Source organism: Protopterus annectens, chromosome 1.part1 (assembly GCF_019279795.1).
Source record: "Protopterus annectens isolate FY-2018-M chromosome 1.part1, PAN1.0, whole genome shotgun sequence".
Taxonomy (NCBI): Eukaryota; Metazoa; Chordata; order Ceratodontiformes; family Protopteridae; genus Protopterus; species Protopterus annectens.
Window position 1 is genome coordinate 981,971,053 of NC_056726.1, and position 24,130 is coordinate 981,995,182.

Sequence of the window (24,130 nt, forward strand, 5' to 3'; positions counted from 1 at the left end):
ACAGTGCAAGTTATAGGGTGTGTTATGTATTAAGTGGGAATGAGTAGAAATGCAAAGAAATATTGCTCAGTTATTATAAGATGCAAGTGCCAGATATTTGTATTATAATGTACTATGGCAAGTCGTCATCTTCTCCTTTTGGCTTTTCTTGTTAGGGGTCGTCACAGTGGAGCAACGGTCCACAGAATGATTGGCAGTGGAGTTTTTATGGCTCCGAGTTGCCAGCACCCAACCTTCCACTGAAGGCACATACGCACACCTAGAGCCAATTTAGTGTCCAATCCACCTGAAGCATGTCTTTGGAATGTGGGAGGATACTATGGCAAATATGTTGAATAATATGGGAGACATATGGAATGAACTCCTGTCTGTCTAGAAATCTAGTAAATCTGCAGGGCATTGTCTGTACTTGTACAAGGTTGCTAAGGCTTGGAATTCCTTACCTGTATCCACCAGGTCTATACCATCCCTTCCATCTTTCAAAACCATTATGAAATACTTCCTTGCTAAAATCTGTCTCTTCTTGCTCAAAACCAGGATAACCTACATCCCTAAATGTGAACAAGTACCTTTTCATCCCTTCTACCTCCTTAGTCTCCCTTCACTTTGCTGCTGTCTTAATTGTTTTCTCTGACTTTCTCTCTAAAGGTAGCCTAAGCCTGTTTTCACTCACTTCATATTGCAATTCTTATTTGTATTAGACAAGCTTAACTTTAATTTCTCTACAAATTGTCTAAAGTTTGAATACATATTAAATGTTTGTCATGTACCTTGTATTGATTTTTAACCAATGTTTTATATTATGTCTAATTTGTTACACTTATTTAAACTGCAGATGTTGTTGTTTTATTTTTGAAGACTGTAAAATTAATGCTCTTAAAATGTCTTATAATAATTTGGAACTTTTCTTCCCCAGTCCTCCGCTGAAAATTTGGTTCTACCCAGATGGGGTTTCCCAGTAATCAAATGTCAATAAATAAATAGATAAGGCTGCTGTTGTATTATATATCCTATATCATTGTAACATATTTCTAGTCTATATGTGTTAAACATGGAGCTTTTCTCCCCAGGCCACTGAAAATGGGTTCTTCTGGCCCAGTGGACTACCCCGGTAATCAAATGCAATAAATAAATAAACATTATATTGGGTAATGTATATGTTAAATATTATTTAAAAGCTGTATTTGATATACAGCAATAAAAATGATACAAGTTAAAAAAGCTGTAAGCCTGTAATAAAGCACATGCTAAATTCTGTTAATTAATATAAACTTTCAGGTGTAGACATACTCTGTTTTAAATGTGGGGAAAGGTGTCTCATGCCTAGATTTTTAAGCAGTAATAACACTATGCCAGCTGTAAAAACTATAACCTTCGAAAAGCATATTGCTGGTGATGAGCTAAAGTGCCTTCCAGAGTAACTGAGTTAGCTTTCTGCTTTTGTCTTCACTGGTGGCGTAGAGCTGCAGGCATTATTAGGCTCGGGCAGTGCTGTTACTTCTATAAAGGTGCAATACATTTGTAGAAAGAATACCCCTGCTGATAAAGCAGTTGAAGTGGTCTGTAAAATGTATATGTATATATTTATATATAATTTTTGATCGTAAAATGAACTAAGGTTGATATATTTCCAGCAATGTAGTATATTGCCTTGTATAAAATCACAGACTTAATAATCTACTTAATAATTTGGTTAAATATGATGTACCATTAAAGTACATTAGGGCTATATATTATTATGACAGCTACTAGGTAGGGCAGGACCAGCTCGAATGTCACATTGATGGGGGAAGGGATGTGAATTTAACATGTGTACCAATAACACTTTGTTTTACAGCACAATAAACAACTCCCATGCCTGATAAAAAGTATATATATATTTAGAAAGCTTGTGAGGAAACTATTACTCTGTTTTTGTTTTACTTGGATCGCTTGTCTGTGTACTTAATAAAGGATTTTCGACTGGAAACAGACTGCCTGCCTTGCTTGGATTACTTTTGAATACTTAGTAATTCTGTACAATATTTCAAATTATGTATTTTTTATTATTTTTAAGATGAGTTTATGTTCACTAATTCTACTACTATTGTCTGATCTGATTAATATACAGTGATTAACTAGAGATATATGGACTGAAAATCATCCACACAGAGAAGTTTCTTACACTGTTTTGTTTTTAGACCCACTACACTTTAGTGGGTTGTTTTGAGACTTCGGGGATACCACGGAGATTACTCGTTATTCATGGAGCTAGGAGACAACATCCTGTTACTGGAGTAGAAGTGGGTTTGCACAGAAGGCTGTTCATCCTTTTACTGTAATTCCTGAATTATTTTATTTTTTATTTTACATTTGTTGACCGGGCTAGTCCAACTGGATACATGTCCATTTTCAGTAGAGGCCCGGCGGGGAGATAAGCTCCATTAACATTGCATAATGGTGGGGAAAGACTTTGCCATTGGTAATGGGAAGAAGGTGGTCCCTTTGACAGACCAACATATCAGTCTGAGGAGAGTAACCAGGTGATGAGTAAGCCTGCAGATGCACCTCTGCGTAAGCCAGAAAAGGGGGGAGAAACCACCAGATCCATTTGTAAGAGAGCATGAATTCAAAAAAAGGTGAAAACATTGTGTTAGAAGTGCCAAAGTCTGCAAACATATGACTAAGGATACAGACAGAGGAAGACCCTATACCATCTCAAAAGATGTGACAGCATACACGTATGGCAGAGTAGACTGAAAGAGCACAGCCAGTAGAAACAATGGAGTTTAACATAAAAATAATGCAGTCTGAAGTGTTACAAAACAGGTAGAAGTTGTCTCATTGCAGTTACAATTTGCTGCAGTGCTGAGAGTAGAAATAGCTAGCAGACTTGTAGAGAAGGAATCCTTCACTGAAAGGGTTGTTCCAAGGGACTGAATTTAGTATGTACAGAAATGCACAGCCTAAGCAGAATTCTAAACTTTGTCAAGCTGAAGAAAGTGCCAGAAAAGAAGAATTCTAAGCAGCATGTGATTGCTGAGGAAGAGAAACTTCTTCGTAAGAAAAACTTCATTGGTATAACTAAAAGGAAGAAAAAGATTCTGGCCAGATTTCTAAGCCCATTTCTCTCGCTTTAAAACACGACACTCAGGTAATTGGAATGCTGTGGGGTAATAGGTTTCTGAAAGCATATGGAAAAAAGTAAAACTGAAGACAAATCCCTTGCAGAGGGAAAACAACCAAGAGAAGGAAAAGAAACTGAGAGCATGGCGTTCAGTCACACTGACATAGAACAGAAAGAAGAACGAAAGGTGATGTATACTGAAAGACGAGATAACCTTGAACAGAGACCCAGTGATGTTCCTGTCAAGCCAACATACAAGAATACTAAACAGGACGAGGAGAGCTCTGAGCATCAGGTTCGGACAGGGAAAGGAGCTATAGATAAAAGGAATAAGGTCGAACTAGAAGTAGAAACTGACACACAAACATTGGCAGGAGTTGTCTTTTTTAGGGAAGAGGTAGACATCAAGTGCCCAGTGCAAATAGAACAGGAGACAGAGCCATCTTCTTCTTGACAGACTAACTCAGAGGACATACCAGAACTGACCTCCAGGTAAGCCCAATAAACTTTAAAATGGCATGGTGGGAGGATGACACTTTCAGCAGAGCACTTATACCTAAGGCTGCAGAGAAGAAGCAGAACAAAATGTTCCAATTTCTTACCAATACATATTATACAAAATTATTTATTGTACATAGTGAAGTATTTGTACACAAAGGAAGCAGTAAATCAACTACTAGTGCTCAAACCTTTCAGAAGTCTAGTGATGAGGTGACAAGACTATAAATAGATACTGGCATTTTGTTGGTGGTCCAGGGTCAGTGACTGATGTTGCACTTATGTGCTGGATGCCCTGAATGTTGAAAGACGGTCTTTTTACCCAGTCTTTAAAAATTCATTGATTCCAATGCCTGTCATTGAGGTGCCATTTAAACATATGTTAAACATCCACTACAAAGTACACATTTATTGTCACCATTATATTTCCCAGTCTCTACCCCCTCAACACTAGCATACTGTTCCCCTATAGACTCCTACCTAACTCTAAAAACACTGTCCCCAACTACACTAGTCTAATGTCCACAAAGCTCTCTACCTGTATACTACACCCGAAACAAACCAAATACCTCATCCATCATCTTATCTCTATCCTTCTCTCCGGGGACATCCACCCAAACCCAGGCCCCTTTACCACATTGAATCCAGCCCCCAACCCCCCCCCCCCCCCGGCAGCAGGCAACCACTCCACTTCTCAGCTCTAAATGCTCAGAACCTATGTAACGAAATTCCAAACATTCATGCCTGGCTTCTACATAACTAGCCTGATATTCTCTCCATCTCAGAAACCTGGCTTAAGCTCCACATACAAGATTCTGAAATAACTCCTCCCAACTACTGCGTGTTAAGGAATGACAGAACACAAAAAAAGAGGGATGGCGTAGCACTCCTTTACTCGGCATCCCTCTTAGTCACCCCTATACCAAACCCTTTCCCAAATTTGGAAAGGCAGAAATAATACCAGCCCTACTCCACCTAAACGAGCATAAACTCATATTTGTTCTTCCTCTATATTTCCCCTGGAGACAGCATCTCATCCCTTGAAGATATTCTCTCCTGGGTCTTCACCAACATTACTCATGAAACCATAATCCTAGGGGACGTGAACATAAACTGGGCCACAATCCAATCTCCCACTAACTCACTCAATATTAACATGTAGAACTTTGCACAACTAATCAATTCCACTACCAGGCCTTCCAAGAACTCCATTACTGGAAATACAATAGACTGTATTCTAGTATCCCATCCTCACTAGATCTCTGATATTGGTATTCTCCCAGATTAATTAGCTGACCACTTCCCCACTTTTACCCACCATCTCCCCTCTTCCATACAACTAACTCACACCTATATTTCGACTCGCTGCCTAAAGAACGTCAATTCTAAAACCTTCTCAAATGCACTAAAAAGCACATACGAACCAATTAAGGACTCTTCTCCTAGATATAATGCTCTCTCCTACTTTAACTCTACTTTCCCAAACCTGTTCAACTTCTTTGCCCCTCTAAAAACAAAACGTACAAAAAGTAACCCTGTACCCTTGTTAACCAAAAACACCTTAGCTACTATGCGACTCCGTGACAAAGCCTGGAGACGTTACCATAAAAATAAAACCACGATCACCCATAACAATTATAAAACACTATGAAATAAAGTAAAAAAATGTATTACCTCTGACCGTAAAGCCTATTTCTCCACTGTCCAAACCAACTACAACACAAATCCTAAACTATTTTGGAAAGGAATCTCATCTCTTCTCAACCCAGGAAGAAAAGAAAACCCGTGCCCTAGCCCAAATGCCTCTGACATGGACTTAGCCACCCAATTTTACTCTTTCTTCATAGAGTCCATAAGCAAGTTAACATTGTCCTTCACCAACACTTCTATGACCCCTCCTCAGCCTGCACCCATCCCTTCCTCCCCTAGCATCCCTTGCTGCCAACCTCCACCCTTCTCTATCAATCCTATCCCTATATCCTCCATAAAAAACTTCTAAAATTGAAACCTGGTTCCAATGCCCCTGATGAAATTCCCCCTACTTCCTAAAAATAGCTGCAGAGGCCATTGCTCTCCCTATCAGCATACTAATTAATCAGTCTATCTCAGAAAGCCAGGTCCCCCAGCTCTGGAAAAAAAGCCTTTATTATTCATCCACATAAAGGAGGCAATAATAATGACATTTCAAACTTCTGCCCTATTGCTATCTTATCCCCTATTTCTAAGCTTCTTGAAAAATCTATCCACCAACAACTCCCTCTCTCATCAACAACCAGCTTCTTACCCCCACACAGCATAGATTCAGACCCGGTCATAGCACCTCCACTCCTTCCTTGAAACAATTAACAAAGCCTGTGATTCTGGACATTTCATGTCCACCCTTCTCCTTGACCTCTCCAAGGCATTTGACACTATTCCCCACAACCTGCTTCTTAATAAACTCTCCAAACTAAACCTATCCTCTTCCTGTACCAAGTGGTTCTCCAGCTACCTCACAACCAGACAACAAGCAGTCAAATGGAATAAAACCACTTCACCCTTCCTTAATACTCCCACAGGTGTCCCCTAAGGTTCCATTTTAGGCTCACTACTATTCAACATATTCATTAATGACTTCTACCAAGCCATTCCAAACTCATCCAATATGCCAGCGATTCTACCATTATCTGCTCCTCCCCTCCTATCCCAAATAAGCTTACCCAAAGTGCCTTCTCCGCAGTGAATGCTAGATAACCGTCTGGCTCTTAATGTGACCTAAACTAAACTTATGTTATTCACCGTCTCCAAAACCTCCTCCCTAGATAAACGCTCATTCATAATCACCAGCAAAAGTAAGGCTACCCTAGAAATAGTCTCTGACACTAAACTACTAGGAGTACTTATAGATGATCAACTAAAATTCGGCAAACATTTACAAGTAAATATCAAAAAACCCACAAAGAACTTGGTATGCTATACCGCCATAATCATTATAGCTCTCCTTCCACCAGGCTCGTATTAGCCAATACTTATCTCATCCCATCCCTCCTGTATAGTTCATAGTTCATAGTTGTTGGTACTCTACCCCTTGCGCCATTCTTAAAGCCAAGCCATGTCTCCCTTGAAGACTCAAACCAAACCCTTGTGTTTTGTAAGGCAAACACCTTAACCATTAAGCCATCCTCCCAGCCCTCGGGTGCATCTATCCTCACCAACCTGCAATCCTTCCTCAAAACAAAACTCTCCTCTTGCTACAACAAGATAACAAAATTTGCAGCAAGTCACAGAGCCATTTCTCACCATTGTAATTCTCTTCACCAACTAAACTGGCTTGAGCTACCTAACCTCCTCACTTATACCCAAATCGTCCAAGCACACAAACTCATTTACAACCCCTCTTTGTCCCTCCCTAGCCACTACCTTTGAAATGTATGAACCAGAATGATTTCTAAGATCTAATCCCCAAAAACTAATTAAATTGCACAAACCTACACATCCATTTGGGAATAACCTAATGTCCTTCTCTCTTGCACGCCTCTGGAATTCTCTACCATCTCCTATCCACATCACCATCAGTCTCTCCGCATTTAAAACCTTGCTGCACTCACACCTAATGTCACAATGGAAGTGCTCCTGTTCCCATCCTACCTAATCCTTCTAATACCACTTCCTACTCTCCTAGAAGTAAATACGCCATCACTGCCTCCTATAGCTCCATAGCTGTATTCAACTATTTGACCAACTACCTATGCTGCTACTTTTGTGTAACAAAAAAAAAAAAAAAAGTTTTTTTTATTTCTATTTTACAAACTATACTGATGTATTCTATCATTGTTAATGTTTTCTTATCATATTTGCTTTGTATTCCTGTGAGATAATCTGTAATATAAATGTGCAATGTGTTCTATGTATTTGTATTTTTCTGGAGTTTTTCTCCCCAGGGCTCCATCGAAAATGGGCTCCTTGTGGCCCAATGGACTATCCTGGCAAACAAACTGCAAATAAATAAATAAATAAATAAATATGTTGCTAAGGACATAGTTGGGCCATTGGTAAATTCTAGCAATGAGTTTCAGTTCATCTTGGTTATTTGGACAGTACAACTAAGTATCCTGAGACTATCTCCCTAAATAAGGCTAGCACTAAATCTATAGTTAGGAAGTTAGTCCAATAATTTTTCAGAGTAGCAATGTCTAAGGAAGTATATTCACGACAGAGTAATTCAGTTTATGCTTTGGTTAATGCACCGTCTGGACAAATGCCTTAAGTTAAAACAACAAAAACCTCCATGTACCACCCCCAGACAAGCCAGTGAAAGTTATTATTATCATCATCAACCCCCTTTTTCCAGTTTTTATACATGGGGTCAGGGCGTTGTCTTAACTGTCATTATATCGCTCTATTCAATGCCAGTCTCCTAACTTCTTACACTCATGCCATTGTTTTGCTGGACATCCTCATTCCCTCTTGCTTTCTTCCCATCTGTCCCACATCACCGTCACCAGATTGTCTTCTGCTTTTCTGTACATGTGCCTGAACCACAATAATCTGTTTACTTTGATCTTTTCTGATGTTCATTGTGTTACTCTGCTGCAGTCATCACACTTGGGTTATCCTGCTGCAGTCATCACACTTGGGTTATCCTGCCGTCAGGCAGTCCCGCAGTCAGCCTGAATTCTTGGTCCGGCGTCGGTTGCTGTCGCTTCTTCCCTGATGTCCGTGCACCAGGGGTATATAAGAAGCATCCGACACCATTTTCTTCAGTCTTTCTTGCCGCGCGGTGTCCGAAGCAGAAGCAGTTTGCAAGTGCTGGTCAGCCGGCACCTGAGATTTTCGATTCGAATTTCAGTCCGAAGTCTTCAATAAAGCTAGGTACCCCATTGGGGAACCTTTTCTTGCCTCAGTCCGATGTCAGAAAAAGTTAACAATTGCATTTCTTGTGGGAAGCAAATACCTCATAAGGACTTCCATTCCTATTGTATTTCTTGCCTAGGCCCAGACCACGACGTCACAGGTTGTCGGTTTTGTGCTAGGTTTAATAAACGAACTATCAAGCGCCGTTTTGACTTCACACGACATTACTTTGGTAGGAAATTTAATTATATCATGCTGTCGGAGCAGCCGACGACCGGCATACATAAAAATCGCAAGGATAATGACAGGCAGCCTAGGAACAAGCCAGACTCCGAGGCCTCTGCAGGGCCTGTCGCCGGTTCTCCAGTTTTCAGTGAGGTGCCTACGCAGCCCCTGACGACCGCAGAACTGGAACCCCAGACAGCTGCGGATTCTCAAGCGGAGTCTACTAGCCGACACAGCCATCTTCCGACACCAGAGCAGAAGTAGACCCCGGTGCAGTGGAAACACCTTCGGTTGCAGAAGGTGTCTTCAGACCGACTACACTCACCATTAAATCTTATGCTAAGCTTAAAACTCTTTTAAAACCTAAGAAGACTGTGCATCAGTCAAGGCCCGATGCCTAAGAAACAGATGCTTAAGATGGCTGAAGATTTGATTACCCTAATCAGGGGCTCCCATCCCCCTCCTGATTAAAAGACCAAGACAAGAGGAGGATTATGCTTCCTCTGACCAGGTTTCAATTTCCTCAGATTCTTCTGAGGAACAGGATTACACTTTTCCACCTTACGAAGACTCTGACGCTGAAGACTCTATTCCCTCAGCATCTCCCCCTGAAGACTACTCCTTTGGGGAAACTTTACATGCCATGAGGAAACATTTCCACTGGGAAGGCTAGGACTACTCTGATTCTAAGAAAAGGCTCCGAGAGTTCCTTTTACTACCCCAGCACAGACTTCTTGCTATCCCTCCAGTTTTAGATATTGTGGATGATGTTTACTTGGAGTCTAGTTTAAACCCAGACTCTCTACCTCCTGCTCCAGCCAAACCAGACAGATACTACAGAGTACCTGACTCACACAAATTCCTTTATAAAAGCACTGTGGCTGACCCAGAAACAATTTCCCAGGGTCCTAAGGGAGCTAAAGCTTCTATGGCTAAACATCCTGTGCCCTCTGAAAGGGATTCCAGAGCCCTAGATAGATGGGGAAAGAAAATATACACCTCAGCAACTTTGGCTGTGAGAGCATTAAATTGTCAATTTCACATGCTGAAATATCAGCAATTCCTAATGTCTCAATTAAAACAAAAAATGAGCACACATACTGAACAGTCTGAATTCAAGGAAATGCAGGATCTGTTGCATGCAGCTGAACAGGTGGGCAAACATACTTAACAATGCGGATTTGATTCGTTGGAAGCTTCCTGTAGAGCAGCTGTTACTGGCTCTGTCATACGTAGACATGCTTGGTTAAAAGAACAAACCCTTCCTGATCATGTTAAAGCAAAATTATTGGATGCACCTTTACAGCAGGATGTATTATTTGGTTTTAAAGAAAATGGAGGATAAGGCAAAGTCTATGCAGACGGTCAAGGATTTTTTGCAGGAACAACCCCCTTGTTTCAGCAGAAATTGGCCAACAAAAAACTGGTCCTTTCCAGCTTCTGGCAGATCACAGAGGGGCAAATACAGACACCCAAGGGGCAGAGGTCAGTCACAAGGCCCTTACAAACCTTGCCAATGGGGTACTGCTACCCAGAAAGGAGGAGAAGACAGGCCCCAAGCTAGCAGAAGACAAACACAATGACTCAATCCTCACACTACCAAGCAAATCTCTCCTGGCAGCTCCCTAGGGAGGAAAATTAGCATTTTTTGCAGACAACTGGCACATCATCACAAAAGACAAATGGGTCCTAAACATTGTCCCTCAAGGATACAGATTCCACTTTCATACCTTACCAAGGATAAAAGGGATGCCAAACCTGCCACCGAATCAATGGGCAGAGACACAAAAGCAAATTACAGCTCTCATGGACATGAGAGCCATTCAACAGGTACCTACACAGGAGCAAGGACAAGGATTTTACTCAAGACTCTTTCTAGTCCCAAGAAAGGACAAAGCATGGAGACCCATTCTGGATCTTTCAATTCTAAACACCTATCTGCAAGTACCAAAATTCAAGATGCTAACACTACAGCAGCTTCTTCCCATGCTGGGCAAGAATGCTTGACTAGTAACGCTGGACCTCAAGGAGGCATACCTGCATGTCCCTATCAGACAAAATTGCAGAAGATACCTCCGCTTCATTGCAGGTTCAACACATTATCAATTCTCTGCACTGCTCTTTGGCTTATCTACTGCGCCCAGGGTCTTTACAAAATGCCTGGCACCAGTAATTGCATACTGCAGACAAAGAGGAATTCAAATATACCCATACCTGGACGACTGCCTTATTCAAGCAGAAAGCAAGGACATTCTTTTAAAGCATCAGGCATTTGTCAAACACATTCTAAGTTGCCTAGGGTACACAGTAAACGAAAAGAAATCAAAACTAGTGCCCTCACAAACATAATATTCTTGGGTGCCAGCTTGAATACAATGACCCAGATGGCTTATCTCACGCCAGACAAGCAACAACAGCTGACTCAATATTTCAAAATAATGACAATAAAGACCCAACTCCCTGCAAGAAAAATTCTGCAGGCTTTGGGATTCATGGCATCTTGCATACTACTAATACCATTTGCAAAACTGCATATGAGGAAATTACAATGGTACCTGAAAAGCATATGGACTCAGCACAGCCACAGCTTGGAAACAATGATATCACTCATTCCCTGCCTTCAACAGGAGTTTCTATGGTGGGCACAGGCATGTCACCTCAACAAGGGTCAGCCTTTCACCTTACCCACAGCCAGGCAAACTATGACAACAGATGCATCGGACTATGCCTGGGGAGCACACATGGCAGGACAGTGCATTCAGGGCAAATGGACTACAGATCAGAGGCATCTGCATATCAGTCAAAAAGAAATGCTAGCAGTACAGAATGCCCTAACAGCTTTCAAGGACCTCTTACACCCAGGACAACTAATAATAAAGACGGACAATACCACAGTAATGTAGTACATAAACAAGCAAGGGGGCACACATTCCTACCCTCTATGCAGGCAAGCAATGACCTTGTGGAACACTGCACTGTCTTACCAGGTTCAATTACAAGCACAATTTCTGCCAGGAAAGAAAAACACATTGGCAGACGACCTAAGCAGAAACATCATAGATCCACATGAGTGGAAACTAGATCCACAAGTATTCGCAATGATAGCTCAAAAATGGGGACGCCCAGACATAGATCTGTTTGCAAGCCCCCAAAACTACCAACTTCAACAATTTTGCACAAGGACATTCCATCCACAAGCTTGGAAAGTGGATGCCCTCTCATTCAATTGGAAAACATTAACAGTGTATGCCTTTCCTCCACTGCCTCTTCTAGCAAAGGTACTGCTGAAAGTCAGATTAGAGAGGCCACAAATGATACTCTTTGCACCAGACTGGCCACGCCAGCATTGGTATCCAATTCTAAGGAACATGGCCCACGGCCCACCATGGATTTTACCACAAATTTCTCACCTGCTCACCCAGCGAGACAATCAGATTCTACACAGCCAGCTCAAGACTTTAAACCTGGATGCATGGCAAATTACCTAAGCAACCAGCCAACACCTCTATTAAAGCTGTTATGGATGTCATTCTGGAGGCCAGGAGGCCCAGCACCAGGAAAACCTATTCAGACAAATGGAAAAGATTTTGCGCCTGGAACCAGGTTAAAGGCCAAAATCCCCTTGATCCAAACATTCCTCAGATTCTACAATATTTAACTGAGATGTTGCACAAAGGACTTTCCTTTTCATCTATTAAGATCCATGCCTCAGCAATTTCAGCTCATTACAACACGGATTCTCCTTTATTCTCACATCCACTCCTAAGACAGTACCTCAGAGGGGCTAAGAACATAAGACCGCCAAGGAGAGCACCAACACCTACTTGGGATCTCAACTTTGTTCCGGAAAGGCTTACACTGCCGCCCCTTGAACCAGCTTTTTCAGATGATTTAAAATTTCTTTCATGGAAAACTGCCGTGCTACTAACAATAACCTCAGCTAGAAGAGTCTCAGAGCTACAGGCACTAATGGCAGTGGAGCCTTTCCTAATTTTTCATCAAGACAGAGTCTCTCTACGAACTAACCCTTGCTTTATGCCAAAGGTGGTATCCAGTGTGGCCCTAAACCAAACCATTCATTTGCCCACCTTTTTCCCAAATCCCCAGAACAAAGGAGAAAGACTCCTGCACTCTTTGGACATTCACAGGCAATTATGTTACTACTTGGATAAAACTAAGGCTTTCAGAAAAACTGACCAGCTCTTTGTAGCCTATGCTACAGGATCACAAGGAAAAGCCATCTCAAAACAGACCATTTCTAAATGGATAGGGCATTGCATACGTTTCTGCTACACACATCATGGGAAACCGGTACCTGCTAACATTAGGCCCCACTCCACCAGGGCTACAGCTACATCAGCAGCCTTTCTCAGGGGAGTGCCAACCAAGGATATTCTGGAAGCTGCAACTTGGAGTTCAGTGCACACCTTCACCAAACACTATCACTTACCTCTATATTCTAAGACTAGAGCTGGTTTTGCCACTGCAGTTTTACAGGGCCTACTAGTTTCTTCTAACCCTGTTTAACTCCACCACCCATCCTTAGCTTTGGGTTTCAACCCAAGTGTGATGAGTGCAGCAGGGTAACACGATGAACATAGTACAGTTTTGTACCTACCATAAATGTAGATGTTCGAGTGTTCACCCTGCTGCAGTCCAGGTTACCCTCCCTCCATCCCCTCTAAACTAGCTGAACTTATCAATACCACTCTATCTTATACAACCTGTGTGGTGTATTTGCTTGTGCCTAAAGGTATTGTTTTATTTTTATCTAGCTATATATATATATTTTGCCTACCTGTTGGGGGCACCTGACATCTGGGGCAAGAAAAACTGAAGAAAATGGCGTCAGACGCCTCTTGTATACCCCTGGCGCACTGACATCAGGGAAGAAGCGACAGCAACCGACGCCGGACCAAGACTTTGGAATTCAGGCCGACTGCGGGACCGCCTGATGGCAGGATAACCCAAGTGTGATGACTGCAGCAGGGTGAACACTCGAACATCTACATTTATGGTAGGTACAAAACTGTACTTTCTGCAGCTGGAGCTACTTGGACATCTGCTGTCATGCCCTCATTTCTTCATCCCTCCCACAGTGTGCATCCTACCACCTGTCGCAGGCACCTTATCTCCATCACCTCTTACTTTCTGAACTGCTCTGCCTTTACTGCCCAGATTTGTGGACCATACAATAGGACTGGTCATACCACTGTTTTGTGCACCTTAATTTTCATCTTCTTTGGAATTCTTCTGCCATAAACTACCCCAGTTGGATGCAACCCCTCTGATTCTAGCTTTGACCTCCTCATTCAGACTTCCTTTCTCTTCATCTACCCTTCCCAGATACTTGAAAACGTTAAGCTGTTCCACCATTTACCTTCTATTTCAGTTCTTGGCTACTTCTGTTTTCCCATTTGCTGACATTACAACTGTCTTATCTGTACTAAGTTTCATACCATGTGCCTTCAGATTTGCATTCCATTCCCCTGTCCTTTGCTGAAGATTTTGTTCCGAGCCTGCCTGAAATGCCACAGTCTGCATACAGCAGCTATGTTGATCTCTCCCCTCTGACCTGTATGCTGATGTAGTCCATCATCAGTATGAACAGCAACACCCACTCCCACTGGGAACCCTTCTGTGAGACCGAACATTGTTCACACTTGAGTCATTGGGTCCTTGTACATAGCCTGCCATAATTCTTCCAATGTTTCTGGGACTTTGAACCACAGCAGTACTTCCCAGATCAGTTTTCTTGGGACCTTGCCATATGCTTTCTCCAAGATGAGAAAAGTGTCTAACTGGGCATTTTTAATGTCTAGCTTCTTCACAGCCATCTGTTTCATTGCAAACATTGAGTCAGTTGTGCTGCATCCTTATCTGAATCTGAATTGTTCATCTCCCAGCTTACTTTCTACTACTCTGCATAGTCTTTTATCAGTCATTCTGTCAAGAAATTGCCTGTAGTGTGAGAGGAGTTTGATAACTTATACTGCCCACAGTTGTGAATCTCCCCTTAGTTCTTAAACACTGGCACTAATATGCTTATTTTCCAGCCATCTGGGATGAGCATTTCTTTCGATACTGCTGTGAGTACTCTCAGGAGACATTTTTTTCCCTGTCTTGCCCAACATTCTTATCATATCTGCTGTGACCTCATCTGAGCCTGCTGCTTTCCAAGACTTCATTTTCCTTGGTGCTACTTTAGCTTCTGTGGTGGATTCTTCCTCTTCTTTCATCATAGTTATCCACCCATCTCAGGAACGCCATCTGCATGACCACTAGCTTTCTAAACTGCTCTGCCTTTACTGCCCAGATTTCTGTACCATACAGTAGTACTGGTTTGTGAGGACAGCACACACACCAGTACTACTTCTGTGGGGTTTTCTTCATTCAGAAGCTTCTGGAAGTATTCCTTCCATCTGCCTTTGATGTCCTCTGGATTGGTAAGCAAGTTGTTGCTGGCATCCCTTATGAAAGGTCGCTGACTATCTTTTTTATCTTTATGTATTTGCCTTGTGACTTGATATACTTTCTTTGTGCCACCTACTGTGTCACTTTTCAGAAGCTGGTAAGTACCTCTGATGCAGCTTCTTTGCTTTTGCATCTCCAGTGTTAGCCAACCAGTATTCCTTCCTAGCATGGTCTGTCTTTTCTGTCTCCCACTTTTTCCTTTATTCCTTCTTTCTATTGATGACTTTCTGGATGTCTGCATCCTACCACCAGCTTTCCTTATTTGCGTTATTTCCATCCTTGGCTTGGCAGCATATCTGTTCTGTTGTCCTCACACATGCTGTTTCGAGGCCCTGCATTTTACTTCTCCAACTTCACATACTTTCTCGTCTTCTTCATGTGCTACAACCCTGAGTAATTCCTTGAACTAGTGGGCTTTTTCTGCAGTCAGCTTCAATGTCTTCAGCCTGCTGTTTGTTGACTTTAGAGTATTCTCTGACCACTACTTGTAGTTGGTTATGGTGGTTTATACTGCGACCTGACTGTTTCACTGGGAATGACTGTGCAATCCCTGATTCTATCCCAGTTTCCCTTCCTTACTAGGAGGAAGTCTACCTGAATTGCATGTAGGACACTCTTGTATGTGATTTTGTGACAGTCTCAACTGAATGTCTTAACTGAAATTAAAATCAGTGTGGAGAAAAGTTATTGAAAAAGAATGTAAAATTTGGGATTGGTTAACACCGTACCTCCTCTTCACCTTTAGAAAGTACCATCGGTCTTGACAGGGCTCAGTCCTTTTGGGTTATTGTGTGGCCTGCGCCTTCATGGACAATTAAATATTACCAGAAAAACCTGTTTAAACATAGGAATTATACTAAGAAAATGATTATGGGGGCCATAAGATGCCCTGTCATATAACTTAAAAGCATTGTAGAATACTGGGCCAGCTTTCAAAGTAGGATGAATGTGGTAATGTCCATTGTAAATGGAAACGACCCAGAATACGCAAAGAAGGGGTGCATTACTGAAATGTAAGTAGCAGGGAATTCAAAGCTGGAGATCAAAATCTCATTTATCTCCCCTTCTCAGAAAACAAGCTTTTGAATAAATGCCAGATTCTAGTTGATTTACCATATTTTTTTTCAGAAAAAATATTTTATTTAGTATATGACTAGAACAATAACAAAATAGAATATAAATGTAGAACATTATGATTGTTGTACAAATAATCAATATACACTAAAATTTACGATTTCAGTATTTCAATCAATTAAAATTTCTCTCATATATTTTCTTTTCCAAAACAAAACTCACAAACAATCTAAGAGAAATAACTATTTACATTATGAGCAAAGTGCGTTGGACTTTCTAAGTGTTCTTGTCAAAACTATAAATGTGAATCAAAATATGAGACCACACTCAGTCTCCTCTAGGTTGATCAGTTCAATCAGTGAAACAGGACTCGAACAAGGATAAGGCAGCACGTTTAATAACACTCAAACAGCACACAGAACAAATGTAAGCGCTTTCATCTGCAATGCAGACTTCATCAGACAAATTACATCTTAATTAACATCATATTTAAAAACTTTTAGGCGCCAACATAAAACCATTTCTAAATAGTTGACGTCAGCTTATTTAAAGTGCCAATGCTTACAAACAACGAATGAAACTTAAAATCTTATATACAGACGTTCAATATAACCTTTTAAAAACATGTGCATTGCTAAAAAATACTAATATTTTAACTTATCAACAGGTCCTTGTGATCATAATTCCCACTACTGTAAAAAATTAAAAATATAAATATGTACATATAAAAAATATATAAATGTATGAAAAGTATGTATATATAATAAACGTGAACATATAAATATATAGATGCATAAGACACTGAATGAATATCAAAAGAACACTAATCTGTTGAATTCATAACGTGAACTAAAATAAACTGTGTATGTGTATATTACTACATATGACTAACAGGTGTCCAGAAACAGCCACACAAACTTGGTGCTGCAAAAGTCTGAACCAAATAAACAAATTTAAAACGGAAACATATAAAATGTGTACATCAATAAATGTGTCCATTTATAATAATTGTAATAAGGGTTTAATAGATATAAAATCATTTATACCAGGAGCCTTGGTGGCGTTAGTCATCATCTGCCACATACTTTCCTTTTTTCCTAGAAAAGCTTTAAGATTACCCCCCCCGAGGTAATTTTTGAACATGATCGATTATGGCAAATATAAAAGTATGTCCAACACCATACTGTATTATATGTCTAAATAAGGCATTCTTGGTGTCATGAATTTTGAACTTATACAGATGTTCATAAATCCGTTTCCTAAATTGCCTTTTGGTTTTTCCAATATAAAACGCTGTGCATAACTCACATTTAGCAAGGTAAATATCCCCAATATCTTTATTTATGACAGGTTTAGCGCAAACTTCTCCCCCCCCCCACCAAAAGGGCTAATATCTATCCCAGCAGAGTGCTGCCCCCCTGACACCTCAGATGCTCAGGTAAGAGCTGCCCTCTCCAAAGCAAGAAACACAGCATCAGTGGGACCAGACGGTGTCCCGGGCTGCGTCCTACATGAACTCCAAGAAGAGCTAAACCCAAACTTAAAACTAATGTTCAATCTCAGCCTTACTACAGGATATGTACCCAAAGAGTGGCATACAGCAACAGTGGTCCCTCTCCACAAAGGTGGTGCCTCAACGGATCCTGGAAACTATCGCCCCATAAGTCTCACTAGCTTGGTTGTTTTTTGTTAATTATGTAATTAAGTATATATTTTCAAACTTCTGTAAATGTCTCAATAAACATATGCTTAAAGAGGAGTTTCTTGTTGCCACATTTGTTTTATTTATTTATTTCAAGATTGTTAACCGGGAAAGTCCATTCGGCCAGAATGAGCCCATTTTTAGTGGAGGCCTGGGGAGAAAAGCTCCATATACAATTATTACAAAGCTAATATCAACAAAGTTAACAAGTACAATACAATTTTCAAAAACTACTAAAACACATTAATATAGAAAACAGAATAATAACATTTGAGCAACACAGTAATATAGAAGACAGAATAATAACATTTGAGGAAGGTGTTGTAACATAGTATTGAATGAAAGCTTATGTTTGGTGTGTGTGTGTGTGTATATATATATATATATATATATATATATATATATACATGCGTTTGTGCATGTGTGTGTCCTGCGTGCTTGTGTGTGTGTGTTTGTACGTGCGTGTATGTGTGTATGCATGTGTGTGTATATGCCCTGCAAAAGAAAGACATCCCATCTAGGACTGGCTCCTTTCTTACATCCACTGCTGTAAAACATAGGATCCTGTTGCCTATATATCTGAATTAGATAGTGAGTATTGGAGGTGGCTCAGTGGATAGACACTTTGAACTTACTACCCTATTTATTATACCTGTTCAACTGTTTTCTAATGAACAGACTTAGAGAGGGTAACAATATCTGTGTATATGTTTTTTAGGCTGGTATATAGAGCTTCTTTAAAACCCGCAGTGCCATCTTGGCACATATAATGTAAGTTTGAGGAATGTGAAATAAACTCTCAGAAAGCATATTAAACTGGTTGTTATCAGAAATGAAGACATAAAATGAAGTAGAAAGACTTAATGAAGTGCTAGGTACAGTCTCAAAAATCACAACATTACCATTTCTGTGTGGCAGCAGGTGTTTTACTCCCAAGACAGTTCATGTTGCTTCATAAAGATGATTACTGTGCATATGATTTTTGCAAAACAAATACTTTATATGGAAATGTTATACAAATGCATTTCATTGGTTCCAGTTATGAGAAATTAGAATTGTGATATTGCTGTGTATAGGGTTGCTATTGTAACTTCTGTATTAAATGAAAAAATGTGAGTAAATTACTGTTTAGTTAGTATGTACAATTAATTAAATATTTCTTTAAGTCAGCAGGTGGGTGAAATGTGAGATTCAGAGTCCAAGAGCATCACCGAAGGATTGTATGAATTCTGAATACACCAGAAACTTTGCAGATAATAGAACTGTTGCAAGATATGGGATCAACCATGCAGGAGTTGAGCTCCAAAAATGTCTGGAGTATAATACAAACTTAAACCAGAAGAATGGGTTAAAATGTTTTCTGCAGATTTGTAAAACCAACAAAATGTACAGCTATGATAACTGTAAAAGTAGTCTCATGTTTGCATTTACTGAGAAAAAGAATTGTAATACAATAACCACTAATGGAATTAGGAGCAAGTTATGCTCCCACCGTAGTCTTAACAGTTTCAGAAAGTATAGAGGAATTAAAAAATGGAAGAAATATAAGAACAGCCTAGCAACAGCACAAAAATTATTAACTGGAGGGAAGCCCTATAAATTTGGCACATATATCAGGAGCTTCACAGATAAATACAAGCGTAGACAACACACAGCTGCTCACATGAAGGAGAGGCCACACAAATGTGCTGCCTTTCACAAGAGTTTTACATGGAAGAGTAATTTTGCACTGCATGAGAGTATCCGCAGAGGAGAAAAGCTACACCAGTGTGCCACAGATGGAAAGAGTTTAAGCTGTAAGCAGAGCCTAACATACAATGAAAAAATCTCCAGAGGGGAAAAGCTATATCAATGTGTCACTTGTGGCAAGACTTTCAACAGAAAGAGTAGCCTCACAAACCATGAAAGAATCCACAGAAAGGAGAGGCCTTATACATGTAGCATTTGTGGCAAGAGCTATCGTGTGAAGGCCAAACTTCCAGTCCACGAAAGAAGCCACATTGATGAGAAGCCATATGAATGTACAGTTTGTGGCAAGATATTTACTAAAAAGTGCAGCTTCTCATACCATGAAAAAATGCATGCTGGAAACAAATCCTATACATGTACTACATGTGGCAAAAGTTTTATACAGAAAGGGGATCTAACAGTGCACGAGAGAATTCACACAGGGGAAAAGCCTTATAAATGTACAACTTGTAGCAAAAGTTTTGCACACAAAGGCCACTTGACAGTCCACGAGAAAATCCATAATGGAAATAAATCCTATAAATGTACCACATGTGGCAAGAGTTTTACACAGAGAGGTGACCTTACAGTACATGAGAGAATTCACACAGGGGAAAAGCCTTATAAATGTACAACTTGTGACAAGAGTTTTACACACAAAGGCCACTTGACAGTCCATGAGAAAATCCATACTGGAACTAAATCCTATGCATGTACCACATGTGGCAAGAGTTTTATAGAGAGAGGTGGCCTTGCAGTGCATGAAAAAATCCATTCTGGGGAAAAGCCTTATACATGTGCAGTTTGCAACAAGAGCTTTACACAGAAAGGACACCTCACAGTCCACGAGAAAATCCACACTGGCAGTAAGTCTTACATTTGTACGTTATGTGGCAAGAGTTTTGTAAGAAAGGACCATTTGGCTGTGCATGAAAGAAGCCATGTGAAGTAATGAACTCTGCATCATCCAGTCATTGTTGTTGTACCCCTTTTGTGCATTTTTACATGGGGGTTGGGGTGTCAGTGTGACCCAGTCACCTAGAACCAATTTTACAACTCTAGGTGGCTAACCCTAATGTGGATGTCAGTAACAACTCTTAAAATAGAAGCAAGAATACTAGACATTGGACTTCAAGAAAACAATGCAAAGGTAGCATTAATTATTAAACAGCTACACCTAATGACTGTAACATATTATGCACTGAAACACAAAGTTATAAAATCCAAAGATAAACTAAATCAATTTGGATCAAAGGTACTCGGACAGTTACTGTGATACCTGGAACACTGGTGATGAGAGAGTTTCCAGGCATATCTGAATATGCTACCAGTATAGGTGATCCCATTTGAAGTACAGAAAGAGACAGTCTTAGATACTCCGCAGATGCTGTGAAACGCAGTTTTTGCAAAGAACAAACACTGAGGGGAAAATTATTCAACAAAATTAGCTATATTCTGACTTAGGAATGGGGTTTATGTCTGCCAAGTCATTAAAAGCCTTAAACATTCTGAGAAACTAAAATATACAAAAGCATGAATTCTGTAAATGTACCTCTTGCAGTAAGAGTTTCACAGAGAGAGAGAGAGTGGTAGCCTTGCAGAACATTTAAACTCTCTGAAATCCGATCCCCAACAAATCCTGTGTCCAAGAAGTGATAAGAAAACATGTCGGCTGTAAAACTGTTTTGTTTGTTTGTGTCTTTCGGCTTTTCCCAGTTAGGGGTCACCACAGCGGAACTCCGGTCCGCTAATGATTGGCAGTAGAGTTTTACGTGCTGGCTTGCCGGGCCTAACGCACAACCTTCAATGAAGGAAGGCCCGAGTTTAGAAACTCCATTTGAAAAGTTGTTTGAAAACCAAGATATTGTTATGCCTACAAAGAAAGAGCATCAAACACAACGCATTAAAGGAATTCTTAGGCAAGAAAACTATACCCTAATGAAGTCTTTATGGACTTAATAGAAATGGATAGATATGTGTGACAAAATCAGGCTATGGGAAGTGAAAATGACACAGATTCTCAGAAAATTAGTAAAATAAATTTCAGAATTATAATCGAGAGAGATCTATATGATATAGTATAGATTAACATAATGTATTATTGTGCATCCAGCCTAATAAAAGATCTATTTATGACTGGGAAAATGCAGAGTCGTAAATGAAAAGAAATGTACAAACAGAAAATTACTATGGAACTGCTGATTAGGTCCAACTATAAGACAATTAAGAAGTGAAGTATCATTTGAAGAAGGTTGAAAAAAGGAATGGGTCAGGTAGTTTAGAGTACCGAAAGAAAAGTGCGGCACAAAAACAGATGGATATTTATGTTGTACTGTATTTAATAACAGGTTAAAACATCTCTAAATGCAAAAAGATGGACAAAGAAACAGAGAAAAAATGTAAAACAAGTAGTTTAGGGATGACCTGAAGAAATTCTCTTAGGAGCTGAGAAAGAAAACGGCAATTGTTGTGAAGACACATAAAATAGGAAATATAACTGTTATTCTGGAGAAATGTCTGTGAAGATGCCATGGAACACAGTAATGATGCTAGATAGATAAAACATGTAAAAAGTTACAAAACGGAGGGTATGGAGTAGAAATGAAATAACTGCTAGTGAACTTGTGACAAGGATGCAATACCCATATTATGTCTAAAGACCTAACAACTTTCTTCTATTATATTTATTCAGGAGTAAAAAGGGACTGTGCAGTCTGACGTGGCAGCAGACTTTTTAATACTGGCACGCCTCTACTTAAAAGTCAAATCTTTAACCCATCCTAAGCTCTAATAACAAATAATTTTCTTCCAACTTGTTTTATTTTATTTCTATTTATTGCATTTGTTTACCAGGAAAGTCCACTGGGCCTAAAAGAGCCATTTCCAGTGGAGGCCCGGGAAGAAAAGCTCTGACAAAAACATAGATACAGAAAACATTAAACATTTAATTGGTACAAAAGTAGATGCAATGTTACATAGTGATTACAGTAATATATACAGAATGTATACATAAAAGCAGGAATTTTGTTGGTTTCCAGGTTAATTCAATCAGAAAGTTTTAAACAGATACATATTAATCAGCATCATTGTACCAGTGTCGACAAGTGATAATAAATAAATGAAGAAATATCATCAGTCAGCAGTAGCAAACAGTGTAGGCGTTTAGTTATCATATAAGTAGAAGGAGGTTAAAGAGCAGGTGTGTCTTCTATTATTCGCTGTATAGATGAACTGTTAAATTCTGCAGTAGCTTAGATAGAAATTCAGTCGTACAGACCCAGGTATCAGGTATTGGGTGGCGCAGTGGTGCAACGGTTAACATTGTCACCTCATAGCAAGAGGTTCTCCAGTTTGAGTCTCAGCTGGGGTGCCTTCTGTGCAGAGTCTGCATGTTCTCCATGCTTTCATGTGGGTTTCCTCCGGGTTCTCCGGTTTCCTCCCACATTCCAAATGCCTGCATCTGGAGCATTTCTCCTTGGGCCTCCACTGAAAATAAGCTCTGTCCAAGTCAGACTTTCCCAGTCAGCAAGTGTTAATAAATAAATCATGTACAAGAGGAGCTGTTAATGAAGAACCTTAGTATGACAAAGATTAAATAAATACAGTATTCCACAGTTTATAGTATGTCAAAGGTTAAATAGTATGTCAAAGGTTAAATAAATACAGTATTCCACAGTTTATAGTATGTCAAAGGTTAAATAGTATGTCAAAGGTTAAATAAATACAGTATTCCACAGTTTATAGTATGTCAAAGGTTAAATAAATACAGTATTCCACAGTTTATAGTATGTCAAAGGTTAAATAAATACAGTATTCCACAGTTTGGTTAAATAAATACAGTATTCCACAGTTTATAGTATGTCAAAGGTTAAATAAATACAGTATTCCACAGTTTTTGATTATGAAATGGTTATGGATATATAAGATTCACCACACACAGATAAAGCATGTTGCAGTTTCTAAGAAAAGGTGGCATGTCACATTACAAGCTGATCCATGAAGAAGGTTAGAATATTGTACCAGGTGTAAGATGTGTTCTAAGATGGTTTTGTGTCCCCACTGCTATTTTACCTTGTCCTTAATCAAGTAAGCTGTTTACTTGACAGACGTGAGTACAATGCAGTTTATCTTCCAACAAAAACAACCCTGTGAAATGGCATCTCACCTCCTTTTAGTGGACAGTCTAAAACTGCACAGCTTATCTGACAGCTGAAAGTGTAACTACAAGTGAATCAAACCTTTACATCCAACTTTGACAAATGTGTGAAAGCAACATTTGTACGAGGAACGATATGTAAAGAAGTAAAACAAGAGGAAGGCGATAAATACTGAAAATAGATGAAAGGTCAACAGTACAACTTAATCAGATGAAAAAACTTAGTAATAGGAATTTTAGAAAACTGAAGCAAGTAATGGAAATTGTTTTGATATTTATAAATACATCAAAACTATAAATGAACTTGCCCTCCCTGTTGTAAATTGGGATTTTA

At 39.8% G+C, this 24,130-nt stretch overlaps 1 protein-coding gene across 1 annotated transcript in view; it reads left to right on the plus strand.

Moving 5' to 3' along the window:
* Positions 1-22,520, plus strand: part of LOC122808397 (gastrula zinc finger protein XlCGF26.1-like) — a 259,922-nt gene extending 237,402 nt beyond the window's left edge. The window contains exon 4 of the mRNA XM_044079365.1: positions 19,079-22,520. Within this exon, the coding sequence (XP_043935300.1) occupies positions 19,079-20,592 (1,514 nt within the window). The 3' untranslated portion in view covers positions 20,593-22,520. The remainder of the gene's footprint in view (positions 1-19,078) is intronic.
* The last annotated feature ends 1,610 nt before the right edge of the window (positions 22,521-24,130 follow it).